We start from the raw sequence: 14,701 nt of genomic DNA on the forward strand, positions 1-14,701 counted from the left end.
GGGAATTGTGGCACAGTGAAAGAGAGGAAAAAGAGATCAGGGGAGCCCAGTCTGCTTCCTTTCACAGTTAACCTGATGCAGCCTCTTATGTGGATGTGATTTTTTGTTCTCTTTTGTTCTTGGATGCATAGCCAGCCCTTGGAGCCCTCCTCCAGGGAATGAGTGCAGGGTGGGGAGGTGAGCACAAGTCCCCAGGTGGAGCAGGGAGTTGGCTCAGCACTGTGTTGCTGCATCTCAGTGAGACCCTCTCTTCCTATCACAGCTTTCCTGCCGGAACAGTCAAAATGTTTGAGACAAAACATGCTTATGCTAGGTCCTCCACACCACCAGTGGCTCAGACATTCCTTTCTATTGGTTGGGCATACGGCTCATCTTAGACTGTGGTGATCTCTGTATATTGAACACAGGGCTAGGAGAGGGAGGAAGCAGAAGACAGTACACAGCTAATCAAAGTTGCAAAAAAGGGTTATGCTCATCATTAAAACCAGAAATTCCACGAATTTTACAGTCCCAATTTCTGTCAAACACTTTCCCCACCCCATGATTTAAAACCAAAAGAAATCTAGCGTCCAAGTCTTGATTAATTGAACAAGTTTTTGATTGCAGTGTTTGGAATTCAATCCAATCCAGTTCAGCAGTCGCATCAGCAGCTTCCTTCATCTTTGCTCAGGCTCTTCAGTTGAAGTTGTAGCATTGTGGATGGTGACAGAGCACTCCCCTTTGGTGAGGCTGAGCATCCCATGTAATGCTTGTTCAGTAATGGCTACACTAATGTTGCATCCATCTCCAAGGGGTTGTCAAATTGAACATTGATAGTACACAGGGAAGGAATTCAGACACCACATTTCCATCCAGCATGGTATTCTAGTGTTAGGAATAAGATTTTTGATCTGAACTCCTCCAAACAAACCCCAAAGGGTGTATTTTTTGTCATTCTTCGATTATAATTCTCAGTAAGATGTAGGATAATAATTTATGACTCTGTGGCAAGCTAATTCCTGCCATCAGGTACTAAACTGAAAAATGTACAAGGTGTTGGTCCTATTACAGTTTTAGCAAGTACATCTATTCAAAGTTCTAATACCAAGTATGAACCATATTTCAGGGCAGGTCTTCAGGTCAAGTGTTACAAGTACTGTACATCACAGCAGATAAACTTACAGGCAACAGAAAGAATCTTAATTTCTTCCTGGGTGAAGCAGGGCATGGCAAGGCAAAACCTTTGGCTGTGAGGCCTCCATATTCTTACAAATTCTTGTATTAGCTTCCAAGTTGAGTTGGAATCTTATTACAGCAATTTCTGTTTAACAGGATGAAGATAAAAGGACACATTACTGAAACATCTCGGGTACAGTGCTAGGTACAGATTATAAAACAACAGCAACATGCAGTCAAAATGCTTGATGTTAACATTAGTCATTGCTTTGTCATAGTTCTTGTGGAAAGGAAAAACGAAAAATGCATTGTTCTAAACCAGTAGTTGAAAAGAAGGTAGTATCCACTGGTGTGAACACAATATTCTTTATCATGGGGATTGGTAGCTATCCACAAGTAACTGCTGAAAGGCTTCTGGAGTCACTGCTCCAATAGTGAAAAAAATCTGCTAAAACTAATTGTCCTGGGCTTAAGTTTAATTGCTTAAGTTTAATTTGATGTCTATCCTTCCTTTTGTGACAGATACAATTGATTCCATTTCCTGTGGCCCATTCCTTTACCACTGGAGCAGTAAAGTGGCTGCCATTGTCTCACTGAGTGGAATTGGGTTTGGGTAAATACCCGAACCACTGCTTTAAAACTCTGTCCTTTTGCCTGTGCCTGAACTAACAATTTCCACTTGGATTAGTCTGAACCTCTGTATTTGAGGTGGGAATATATACAGCTTCTTCCTTCTCCTCATTTAGTTTACCCTACAGTAACTTTGATATTTTGGTTCTGGTATATGGCACTATTTTGTAGCAGTTTGCTGACCCTATCCATCATCTCTGGTTTCAGTTTTAACTAGTGGTCCAGAATCCAGATTCTACATCCTGCAATTCCTCATGAAAGATTCTCTCATACACATGAAGCTGAAGCTGTGCCGGAAGCCTGCTAATATGACCATGTTTGACAGCAATCAGCCCCTCTGCCTTCACCCTCTTTTCCTGATTGCATTCAGCAGCAAGCAGCTCCCTCTCCTGGGGCCTGCTCTTCCTCTCCAGGAAACCTAAACCTCTTGACCAATAGACAGCCCACTGCATGAGGGACCAGGACTCTTAAGGACCATTTACCTGTATGAAATCCACAGAATCTCAGTATCCCTTGGCCTCCTCTTCTGCAGCTTTTTTCTGCTCTACAGCAACTGCTGCTTACACTTCTCTGTCTTTCCTATAGCCAGTTCTCTGGCTTCAGCCTGTTCCACAGCTGCTTTTGTCTCCTTGCCCAACACTCCTGTGGTTCTCTCATCCTTCTCATCCTCATCCCTCACTACTTTTGATTCTTTCACTTGAGTGCGTCACTCTCTTTGTTTATAAAAGTCTGGCAGCCTAATCTTGCCTCTTCGTTTCACATACTAGTTCCTTATCTGAGCACTTGTATAAGTCCTTTTACTCCCAAGGCCAGCTTCTCATCCCTACTGTGGTAATCAGCACATCTCTCAATAATTTTCTCCTGCTCTGTAGCCTTGTAGAGTTCAAGGTGTAGTAATTGGGTAAGGTCTCTTTCTATATTCAGCAAAGTTTCCAATTTTGCTCTTTCATTTCTCTCTCTTTCCAAACATCTCTGGAAGTAGTCAGCCAGATCTCCTGGGTATATTTTTAAGAGCTCAACCAACACTTTCAAATGTTTTTGCAAATGTTTTGCAGCCGAATTTTGCTATCTAAACATTTTAGTAAAAAAAAGTCTGTCTCATCTTGCTCTCTGTATGAACATTTTTGTGAAGAAGTCAACCAAATTTTATAGAAATGTCTCCCTCTTTTTGCTGTCTAGACATTTTAGTAAGGAGTCATTAATCTTTTTATCTTGTCATGTTTTCATTAGCATGACACACAGTACTCCACATATGAAGATGAGCGTAGGTCATACTTTCCCATAAAGGGAAAAGGGTCCGTGCTTGGAATTTTCTGAGCTGTCATGTCCTGCTCCTCCCTGTTCTTGATCCTGTACCCCAGTCAGAGATGGAGATATCTGAGCCTATCCCAGCTAAAAATAGCTCAAGAGCTGTTCAGTCCCTCTCAGCTCACGAGAGTCCATTGGTAGGAGTGTGATGCGGTTTATTCTTACCAGTCTAAACGAAGCCACCAGACCATATTCTGGGGAGCTCTTGTGCTTTATGGTACAGTTGTTATAACTCTGGAACCCCCACTATTAGACTCCAAAGACGTTGGCTAACAACCTCTTCATTTTGTACAGTAGGGGGACAGCTGTGCTTTGTCCAGGCAAAGCAAGGGATGAGAGAAATTATGGTGGAACAGAGAGAGGGAGAATGAAGAAGCTCAACATCTGTAGATTGCTGCAGTCAGTCCTGCTGCATGGATGGTCCAGAGCTGGGATAGCAAAATAAAGAAAGGGAAAGAAAGATATGGAAGCAGTAATGAATGGGGCCCAATGCACTTCCTTTTATATTTAACCTGGTGCAGCCTCTTATATAAATGAGACTTTTCATGCTGTTTTGTTTGCACATCCACAGGCAAACTTTTGAGCTGTTCTCTGGGAAGTCAGTTGGGAGGGACTGAGCAGGAGCAGGAGGCTGGCTCAGAACACTTCTACTCCATCTCCATGAGACCCTTGGTTTTGCTCACACTTTTCCTGTTATAACAGTCAGAATATTTGACACAATATGTGTCAAATATTATACTTAGTCCTCTATGGAACTGCTTCTGAAAATACACCAATTTTTCTTTCTTTAGGTGAAAGATAGGAAGTTACACAGTAGTCATCACTGCCTTTTAAACTGTAATCTTTAATTCACCGATTCACTAGTCCACTCTTAAGATTTGAATTGCTAAAATTCAAATCTATTATAAATGAGGGTTGTGCATGGAAAGAAAGTTGCTCTTTGTTTCAAGGTTGTAGTGTTTCTTCTCTCTGTTTTTTGCTTTTAAGGATAATTGTGGTCTAGAGTCGCACCTTTTCAGAATCCCTCTAGGATATGTAGTAAATCCAAATCTAGTTAAATTCTGTTAAATAGACTGGTCTTTTCCTGTAACAAGAGCCTACCTCTTGAAGAATTTTTTTCCTGAAAATGGCTTTTGTTTGCCATTGCTTACAAATGTATAAAGCAGACACAGAATGTAAACTGAGATGAGTTCTCAATGAATTACTAAACCCATGAAAAGCAGGTAATAGCTGAATGTTTATATTGTGCTCATTAGACTTCTTGAATATTTCTAACCTTATAGTTCAAATAAACTGCTTTTTCAAAGCACCTTTAACGGAAAGTAACTTGAAAATTGAATGGTATTTTATTACATGTATTTGGGACAAAAATAATTGTAGAAAGCATTCATAATAAGTTTGAAACAGATTTCACATTTCAGGTGTCTTTATTGTTGTGTTTGAATGTATAAGCATTCCACAGAAGAAAAAAAAAGGGGGGGGGGGCGTAAAAACCTCTCTGATAGACTAAGGAACAGTTGTTTCTGTCGCTCAGATAACTGGGGCTCAATAAGCTGCATATTATTTTTTTGATGGCAGCAAGACCCGATGTTCCTTATTTAGAGAGAAATGGTCTTTTGCAGGGAAAAGAATTTGTCTGTTTTAATAGTGAAGCTTTGAAATAATTAGATGTGAATGTAAAAGCAATGTAGGGAGGGTTGTATACAGAACTTTGCAGATCCCAGAACAATTTTTTCAGGATACTTCAGTGAAGACCTGGGCTTATTTAAGTAAAGAAAATACACTAGTTTTGGTAAGAGGAGAAGTTGGCTTCAAGCCACTCTGGGATTAACATGATGTTTGAACAGTTATGTAATACTCAGGCTTACTTTTACATGGTGAAATGTACTGAAACACTCGTGAAACCAAAGAACTATGATTTGACATTTCTTTTTTTATTACTGAATTTTCTTTTTAGAAAAAAAAGCAAATTTTTTTTTTTGACTCGTAGATACAGTAGTGTATTCTTCACTCTTGTATTGTGGTGAAAGATTAGATTACGTTTAACATTATTTTGTCTTGATTTATCTTCTGTCCTTTCTCATTTATGTGTAGTTATTGCGTACTATAGAGTGGGATGTGCAGAAATAAAATAACTGTATCCGAAGAGTTTCTTGTGCTTGCCCTTTTACAAGTTTTGTTGAGCAATATGATGTGTTTCCTTTGCATTTTGGAATAACAGGAAGCTATCTAAGCCATTTTACAAAAATAAAGCAATTCCTAAAGGCTGTCACTCAATAAATGAACTACAAGTACATATTGCAATATTTTTTTTCACTTTTTCTGGAGGGGATAAAAGTGTTTAATTGTCTCTCTGCTGAGCAAAGGTTCAGCTTCAGTCTTTGGCTCTGTGTTTGATTGTTTAAGGACATTACCTTCTGGAGATATGTCAGGACTGTTTTCTGCTGATGGCTGGGACAAGCAGCATTCATAAGAGGGTGTGTGTGTCAGAAATTGGAAGCTATTTCTTTTACCTAGAATTTTTTAAAAAATCTGTTCCTGTAAATTTAATACATACAAGCTGTTTTTCATCCTTTTAATGGGACCATGTCAGAACCATGAGGAGTTAAGTTGTTAATAAACTACCAATTGAGACAAAACTGTACAAATGAACAAAATTAAACTTCCTGTAAGCCAGGATCATTATTATAAGAAGCAGACATGCAAAATTCTGTGGAATAAAATGTTTTCTTCTTAGCTGGCAGAATCCTAAGTTTTAATTAGGCATTATGTAGAGTGTGGTGTGTTTTGTAACTAACAGACTTGTACACTGCAAGCAAAGTAATTGCCAAATTTATGTTGTTTCCTAAAAGGTTATAATATTTCAAAGAGTTTATAGTGGGTTTCCTTGTACCTCTGAAAGCTGAGTCTTAAAGGCTGATAGTTGTGCTGATTTGCTTTGACTCATGTTTACACTAAAGTTTTTTTAGGCAATATCTCTCTTCCGTGCTTTACCTTAAATTTCGTGTGTCCTTCTCATAAACTGTAACTAGGCCTTTGGTAGCCCAGTTCGTTTTGCTTAGTAATTAATTTCTTGAATGATAAACTCTTCCTTATTTTAGGAAATTCTTGCTCACTTTTTACTTCTTTGCAAAAAATACAGTGTTCAGTTATGCTGGTTGCTCTGGAGTATAAAAAAGATAGTAAATTCTATTTGTGTTTTGTAGAAACTGTTACATTAGTCCTTGACTTTTAGGCATCCACCTTTGGCATCCTGGCAAGATCAAACGCATGAAGATACATTGTCAGGGACTTCGGCAGCAATAGGAAACAACTGAGTCTTGGAGGGAGATGAGTTGAGGAAGAAGACTGAATTTCTCATTCTTGCACATTGGCTCATAGTTTTTATGCCCTGAATGTGACACTGAGAAACAACACAGGTTTATAAACTCATAGCTTTAATATGATGGTGTGAGGAAAAAGATGAGCATTTTGCCCAAACTTTTCCTTAGAATTGATGTTCAGCAGTATCAGTTATTGCTGATAACTATATTGAGAGTTACTTATGATGCGCTGCAATTCTAATAGTTAAGGAATTAGTTTCCAAATTATCACTGATGCATTGGAAGATTGCAGCATCAATTAGGCTGGAATAGACATCAGAGAGCATTGAGTACAATCTCTGACTGAAGACCACCACGTCAGAATGTCACTCAGTGCCGTGGCCAGTCTTTCCTTAAACATTAAACACCTTCAGGCATGGTGACTCCACCACCTCCCTGGCCAGTCCATGCCAATGTCTAAGCACCCTACCTGTGGAGAAATTCCACCTAATTCCTCCTAAATGTCCCCTGGTGGAGCTTAACCTTAAGATCATGTTACCTATCATAGGAAACAAGGCATATCTTCTAAAAGATGCCCTAGGAAATTAGTTCAAGAATCTTGTGCTAAAGAACCTTTTCTTTGCAAAGGGAGATACTCAGAAAGTTTGGGTTTCCATTTAGGCTGCATGTGTATTCTTCTGCTTAATCTCATGCCACTTCATTTAGTTCTATGAGACTCTGACACACGGGCATGTTGAACATCGAAATGAGATTCCATTAATGTGCGTAAACCACAGACTTATTCTGGGGCTTTTTTTACTTGTTTTGGATTCACAGTTTGGAATGGTGATACTTGATTTCTGCTAAGCTGTTACTGTTTGGTGGAAGGATTTGGTATTTTTTATTAAGATCCTAGGATAAGAGTTCTTGTAAAGATACATCTCTCAAGTATTAGGTATTTGGAAATTTTTTTTTTCAATCTGGTAAGGTGCATATTAATGCCGCTTTCTGAGAAATGTAGGACATATCATCCACATACTTTGGAGAAACATACTATTTTTTAGCTATTCCATCATGCGTCTGTTACTTGATTTGCATGTTGGACTCTGGCCCAGTGGAATACAAGATGTAAATATCCATATATGCACTACTCTAAACCGAAGGAGGTTTAGTTTTCTCTGTTTCTTAATTGCCAGTCATTTCAGAAGAAACATTCAAGCTTACTGTGTGGCTTGGAAGCAGTAGGGCTAGTTTGGCTGGTAGTAGGTTAGTGTATGAGTTCTTAGGCTTTGTTTTAAATGTTGTTTTTGTTTTTAAATCAGGAGCCAATGAAGTCGAGAGCACCACAGCTACATTTGGAATACAGATTCTACAAGCAGCTAGGATCTGGAGGTAAAAAGCAGTATAATGCATTTTACTGTGATGGGTTAAAATTAACCCTGGGTAACCAGGGTTAATTTTTGGCTGAAGTTTTCTGATTTAGAGGTATAAATCTATTTAATAAAGTGTTCTTTACTACTTAAAGTAGAAAAAGCCAGATGAGTTAGTGGATTAATGTATAAATTCCATTATTCTAACTGTTTTTTTCTACTCAATAAAGTGTATCTATGAAGTCCTGACTATTTAATAAATCCTACCTATTGCAGCATATGTCTGCATACAGGTGTACCTTAAACTAAGACTATTCCCAGTACAGCTCTATGAAAAAATACTGTAGATCTCCAAACTGCTAATCTACTAATCACGTATTTTGAATTAAAGTTGATGTGATACTTAAATAGCTTCAGATTCAGTTTTACTTTACTTCACTTTTATTTATACAATATATATGCTGCTTACTAGTTTTAAACCTCTTAAATATCTCTAAGAGAAGTTTAAATGCAGTTTAAGGTTTTAATATCTCATTTCATTCCCCTTGGTGCTTTTATACCCAGAAGTACTCTAATGGTGGTGGCCTGAATGATCCAATTGTCACCTTTTGTTTTTATAGGTGAGCGATACGTAAAACTTCTCACATATTTTTGTGCCTTTCACAAAACTGCATATAATCAGTTAGGAAGATGTGAAGTTTCTTACCCTAGTAAAGTGAGTACAGATATTCTCTGAATCAGCTCTAATTTAGGAAAAAGAAATCTTTTGACATCTTTTTCTTGAAATTATTCCTAGACTAGGTCATGTAATTAACTATTTTTCCCATTGTTTTTACTAATGCAGAATTTCATTTTATGAGTGGAATGCTAACAGTGGTTTTCTACATGTGTGTTCAGGGGCTTTTCAGCGAAGGCAGCCTGGAATTTGTAACAGTGATTTTGATTGTGCTTAAACTAGAATAAAGTCCTGCTTAGTATGAAAAATCGTCTCTGAAAAGAAATGCAGAATGAACATGCCCATACCACTTTGATTTTGTTACCGTGAATGTGTGTTATGATGAATTTTAGTACTTTTTAATTACTATTTTCACATTTTTCCTTTAAACTTGGAATCTTATGCTCATTGTTGCACTGACTGGATAGTGTTTCTCAGGTAGCTTTCAAAATTTCATGATGCTCTTTTAAAGACTACATATGGTGAAACAAAGTTTCTAATATGTTCAGTTAATATAGACTTCTTTTGCTGCTATATTATGAATGCTTTACAGCCAGGAATTTTTAGAGATTACTTTTGGCAAAACACAACATTGTCAATTTCTCTTCTTAGATGGAAAATAGAGTTGTAGATAGGTAGTCAAAATCTTGAGTCTGTATGGTTGGTGTTTGGAGAAAGTCATCACAGTATGGGTGGTTTTTTTTAAGTAGTTATAAATTGTCAGCATACCATATACTAGTATTGTGAAATAGTTAATGAGTAGAAAGCTGAGATTTTAAGTGTTTAACTAATGGGGCATGACAACCCACAAGTTAGGTTACCTATCTGTAAACATAGAGGTGTAACTATCTAAAATGGCAAAGGAGCTGTGTAGTAGAGGTAAGAATAAAACTGTAATTTCTATTTCAGACTGCAGAAATCAGGCAGTGCTTTTCAGAGGTAGGAACCCTTATAGAAGTATTTATTGGGAAAACGTCTTAGTGAGTGTAACCATGTTTGCCTTTTTATTTAGTGAATAAGACTGGGAACTGTGTTTAATGTAAGAACATAGTGAAGTCACAGTTATCCTGCTTTACTTCAGATATCATTCAATCTTCTTAACCCTATTTGCTGGTTGCAACAAATCTTATCTCTTTGTCTGATGCCTTGTTGAAGTACTGAAAGGGAGAATCACCTGTCTGATTCTTTGCATGAAAATGAGATTACCTTTAGGGTGAAAATGCGAAGATAGAGCTAGTGACTTACTAAGCATCATCAATATTTATGAAAAACTTTGTTACAGACCTCCTTTGTTTTTCTCAATAACCTGCTTTTATTCAAAAGTGAAAGCTTCTCCCAGCACAGAACCTTGAAATCTCCTTTGTGAGCCTTTCTCAGGCATTCCACTTGAGGCCTGTTTTTATGGGTTTTGTGGCAAAGGCTCATTATGAAGTAAGTAATTTTCTTTTTCCTATCTACATAGAAGTTAAACAAAGATTGCTGATTCCTTATCTTCTGGCAGCAGTAACTTTTTGTATAATTTTAGGAGTTGGGCCCTCAAGCGGAGGAAGTTATACAGCCTGTGGTTTTCAGAAAAGACATTGCAGTATTATGTAGTTTCTGTTCACATGTAATCTGTGACAATTGGTTTTAATTTGCTGATTTTTCGTGATGTGCATGTTTACTGTCAAACATAGGTTGAAGTGATTTTATCGCATGAACAGTTGAAAACATAGTTTTGTAAAGTTGATCCACCAAGTGATAAATTCAGGAAGCAAGTACATAAACCTCCTGTGTAAAACAGGAGATAGGTTTTTTTCACTCACTTTCTCCAGGCCTATTCATATAGACAGTATTGCTTTGTGGGCAGTGGTTGTTCTTTGATCAGAGAGAGAATAGATTGAAAGAAGTGGTCTTCAGTATGCAAGTTACAGAAGAGTCTGTCATAGGAGATACGAAAATAGCTGCCATTGCTGGAAGGAATTTGTAATATAGTAATTGCAAAGATAAGAAGGTTTCTCTGATATACAGTTATGTGCCATACTAGGAGTTACAATTGTCTGAAGCTTTCCATCTTTTAAGCTTCTAAAAATCCACATTTGTAGGCTTTCTGATGATGAAGTAGTCTTTTCCATAGCTGTTTTTGTTTATTTGCACAAACTTGTAGTAATTTGGCTGATGGCTTTATAACTGTATGGACTGTGTAGTTTGCATTTAATTGTACTAAGTTGCAGTTCCCCTTGTTCTCCTCATGTTTACATGTATACCTGTGTATTAATAGCGAGTGACTACTAAACTATGGTTTCAGAAGCACTTGGTGACAAGGGAATTGTACTCCCAGTCTTGTAAGCAGAGCCATTATTTTCTATAAAAACCCCATGTTTTTCACGAATAACAACTACAGATTCCACAATTTATGCTACAAATTGAGTTATGCTTTCTGTGAAATAATCTGAAGCTTAAAGGATAAAATTCCTTTAGGCTCTGTGAAATCCTCCTTGACTTGGAGGTGGCAGGAAGAGAAGGGAGAGGCATTAACATGTGAATGAATACTTCTAGAAGAAAATTAGGCTATTTTCTGGCAATATCATCCTGAAAGCAAGTAAAGAAAATGTTATTGTGATTACAGATTATTTTATATTCAAACCCTTTTTAACAGAGCATCTTTGTACTTTCTCTAGTCTTCTAGGCAGGCTCGATGAAAAGAGTAGCAATTTGAAATTGTTTTCTTGGTATATCCTTATCTACAGCCAGTATTTGTCAACTAAATCTATTTATTTATTGTTATAATATACCTTTTTCTTGCTTTTCTAATGACTTTGTAGCTTGGGGTTTTTAAAAAATATATATTTGTATTATTAATCTCTGTGCTAAGTCATGTTGTTTTATGTCGTGAATGCTATGAAGATGGAAGACATTCTTAACTGAAAAAAAGATCAGAGGGTTCTTTTGTAGTTCTGCTCACTGAGAGAACAAGGAAAAAATAGGCATGAAATATGATGGATATGTAGTTTTTATACACAAGACTTTGGAAATGAGAATATTAATTCTTTGTATTTAATAAAAAGTGGTTTTGTCTTACATGAATAAGAATTAACATTTCAAAACTGTATTCCTTTGGAGAGGATCTGCTCAAAAAGGAGGCCTAACTGTAACTTTACTCTTAAATATGCTCTTGGAAATGCCTGTGAATGTGCAGTAACTTGTAGGTGTTCGTCAGGAAAAAATTGTGAAGAACCTTTCTTAAAGAGGAAATACTTTCAGTGCTTTTGGGCTTTTTAAAATCTTTTTTGTTTTTTAGGGAAATGGACCTCAAAGTTAATAAAAACAACTTTTAAAATTAGTTTAACAATGTGGCTTATTTTTGTCTCATCATTATTTGACTTTCATTCAGAAATAGAGATTTTTATGAAAATTACTTTATTTTTTCTGTGATAATTTTGTCGTTCAGCAACTATGAGAGTGTTTTCCTCAGGGAGTTTGAGATCATTAGTCAGTATGCAGAAGTTTCTAGTCATTCAAATGAGAAACATATGAATAGAATTTAGAATCTTGTTGCTTCTATAAATTTTGTTTAATGTGTATTTCCTTAATATGCAAGTATGAGATATAAGAAAACTATACTATCCTAAGTGCAGTACTCCAAAAAAAATGATTGCTGAATTCTTCCCTGAAATTCCACTAAGGCTTTTGGAATTAATGGAAAAAATTTTGTATTTTTAATTGATTTTTCAATTAATCTTTTATGTTATCAGCCTTTCTTTGCATGATTAGAAGACAAGGTGTAGGTTTATTTTGTGCACTATGCTGTAATTTAACTGTCAGGTATTTACAGTATGGTTCAGTTTCCTTTTGCAGGAAGGAGTCAGTAAATGAAAGAAGTTATGTGTTACATGTTGAAGAGCATAAAAACGATTTAGCTTTCATTGTCTGATTTTTCTAACCTCTCTTAATAAATGGGTCATTATCATAATGACTGAGAGCTTTTGCAAGTGACTGAGAACTCTTTTGTGCTTACTTACCTGAGAAGTGGAGCAAAAGAATGGCAGGCAGCTTCTGCTGCTTAAAGTGAATTAGTAGAACTCCTGTTTGTAATGCTATTGTTAGAACAGCCTTAGAACAGTTCTTGTTTATAGCAGCGAGGGGTATCTATTATGAGATTTTATTTTTTTTCATTCAAGGTAATTTTTGAGGTCACAGATCTCAAAACAGGTCACAGATCTGTTCAGCAGTGGATTAACCTACTGTTGAAACTGATGCATTAATATTTCAGACAAAGCAGATGCTCAGTATTGTAAATCAGGTTTTATTTTTCTTAGCTTTTGTATATCTGTTCTTTCAGCTGAAATCTAGTTAATGCTTCCATTTGAAAATGTGGAGGCCATTCAGTTTTCTTACAGGATTACTACTGTTGACTAGTCAATGTATAGGATATATTTGTCTACAGTGGGAAAAGGTGTATTGAGAAGGTCATGGCCATTGAGAAATGAGTGCTAAGTATTGCATTCTGTACCTGGACCGTTGTGATTTGGTACCAACATTCATGTGACGTGTTCTGTATTGGTATCAAAAATATGGTTTTTGGTTTTGAGATCATGCGAGCCTGCCTTTGACACAACGGAATCATGGTACTTGGAAAGCTGTAATTACACACTTACTGTTGGATTAGTAATTCAGGGACATTTCAGTGTGGGAATAATGTGGTTTTGGGAGATAGAGAAATATTCCCATACAATAAGTGGAGTCTGCTCATCATTTTGTGGTCAAGCTCAGCAGAATATTTATTGTAGCATGTAGAGTATGTCTGGATTGCATTAGTTAGCATTTAGATATCTGGATAGCATTTAGAGCATGCAGACTGATAATTTCATTTTGGTTTGGGAATGTAGCAGAGTGAGTTTGAAATACTTTGAATTTCTGATTTTGAGAGGGGGCAGAATATCCTAATGCAAGAACACTTCTTTGTTATGAGGTACCTTATACACAGTTTAACGTGGACTCGTAGGTTAGACATTGCCGTTTATGGTTTTCTTTTTTGTATTGGAAATGTGTTTGATGGGCTGAAGGCCAAGAATGAGGTTCAGTTCACAGTGTCTATAATGTTTTTTCCTCTAGGTAAAGACAAAATTTTTTAAGGTGAGAAAATGTATTTCTTCATTTAATTTCAGCTCAGGCCAGCTTTAGCTGGTGTGTGAGATCGGAGTGTTCAGTGACAGCTATTAATTATTTTTGTACAATTGTATTCAGGCTATGGAATCTCTGAAGCAGATTTTTCCCGTGAAAGACAAACTATCTTTTAAGATATTTACATATCGATAGTTACAGGCGACTTTAACTGTCACTGTGAAGGCAGTAGGATCTCAGATTGCTAGTGATACCATGTCTACTTCATCCCCTTGGCCATAGCCACCTTGCCTTCCACTTCAGCCTCTGGGAGGAAATGGAGTCCTCCATGATTTCATTGTGGTGCATCAGCATCTGTGTTCTGCTATAACTCTTCCCAAGACAAAAATTTCCGTATAGTAGTTTCTTAATTTCTTTCTCAGTTGGTAGACTGTAAGGTATTTTACTAGATTGATACTCTGTCATACTATGAGGAAGTGTCTCAATAGCAAGTCTCCTTGAGTGTAGTGCTAGAAACAAAGCACTACAGCTAGATTATTGTGTCAGGTGATTATTTTTGTTCATGGATCTTCTAGAAACAATTCAAAATATCTCATTCTGTATTTTTCAAAATATTTTGGGATTGATGTCTTGCTGCTATTATAGGATAAACAGTATGAAAGTTACGAAGGTTTGAAGTGAGTTTGAAGAGATTTTACGGAAAACACAAACGTGACATGTGCAGCTATATTAATTGGATGTTCCTGCTACTTAGTTTAAGCAGTAATAATTTACTGGAACTTCATATTTTAGAGTATTATTTAATTTCTAAAACAAGGGTGTTATGTTTTTAATGATCAGTGACAATGTCTATTGAATACAAAATGTCTAGCTGTAAACTACAGAGTTAGCAAGTAGGTCAGTTCAGGGTGGTCCTAGTTTACATATCTAAATAACATTTTATCAGTTCTTACAGAGATGTTTGAGTTGTCACACTTCATATCCTTTCTTGCTAGCCCACATTCAGTATAAATGCATAGTGAGATTTATTAGTAACTTCATGTGAATATTGCTTTGAACTTCTAGGTAGGTAGCTGAGAATTTGGTCTTAAACTAATGGCTGTTTCTTTATTTTTTAG

At 36.6% G+C, this 14,701-nt stretch overlaps 1 protein-coding gene across 17 annotated transcripts in view; it reads left to right on the forward strand.

Moving 5' to 3' along the window:
* The window catches only part of CSNK1G3 (casein kinase 1 gamma 3), an 87,596-nt gene that overhangs the window by 23,958 nt on the left and 48,937 nt on the right, over positions 1-14,701 (forward strand). For 9 of the 17 annotated variants that reach the window (XM_038123437.1, XM_038123436.1, XM_038123438.1 and 6 more), the window contains exons 5-6: positions 7,718-7,787; positions 8,386-8,480. The exons of 1 other annotated variant lie outside the window; for it this stretch is intronic. In XM_038123437.1, the coding sequence (XP_037979365.1) occupies positions 7,718-7,787; positions 8,386-8,480 (165 nt within the window). The remainder of the gene's footprint in view (positions 1-7,717; positions 7,788-8,385; positions 8,481-14,701) is intronic. 7 more of the 17 variants (XM_038123448.1, XM_038123441.1, XM_038123445.1 and 4 more) reach the window with 1 other exon arrangement.

This window comes from Motacilla alba, chromosome Z, assembly GCF_015832195.1.
Source record: "Motacilla alba alba isolate MOTALB_02 chromosome Z, Motacilla_alba_V1.0_pri, whole genome shotgun sequence".
Taxonomy (NCBI): Eukaryota; Metazoa; Chordata; class Aves; order Passeriformes; family Motacillidae; genus Motacilla; species Motacilla alba.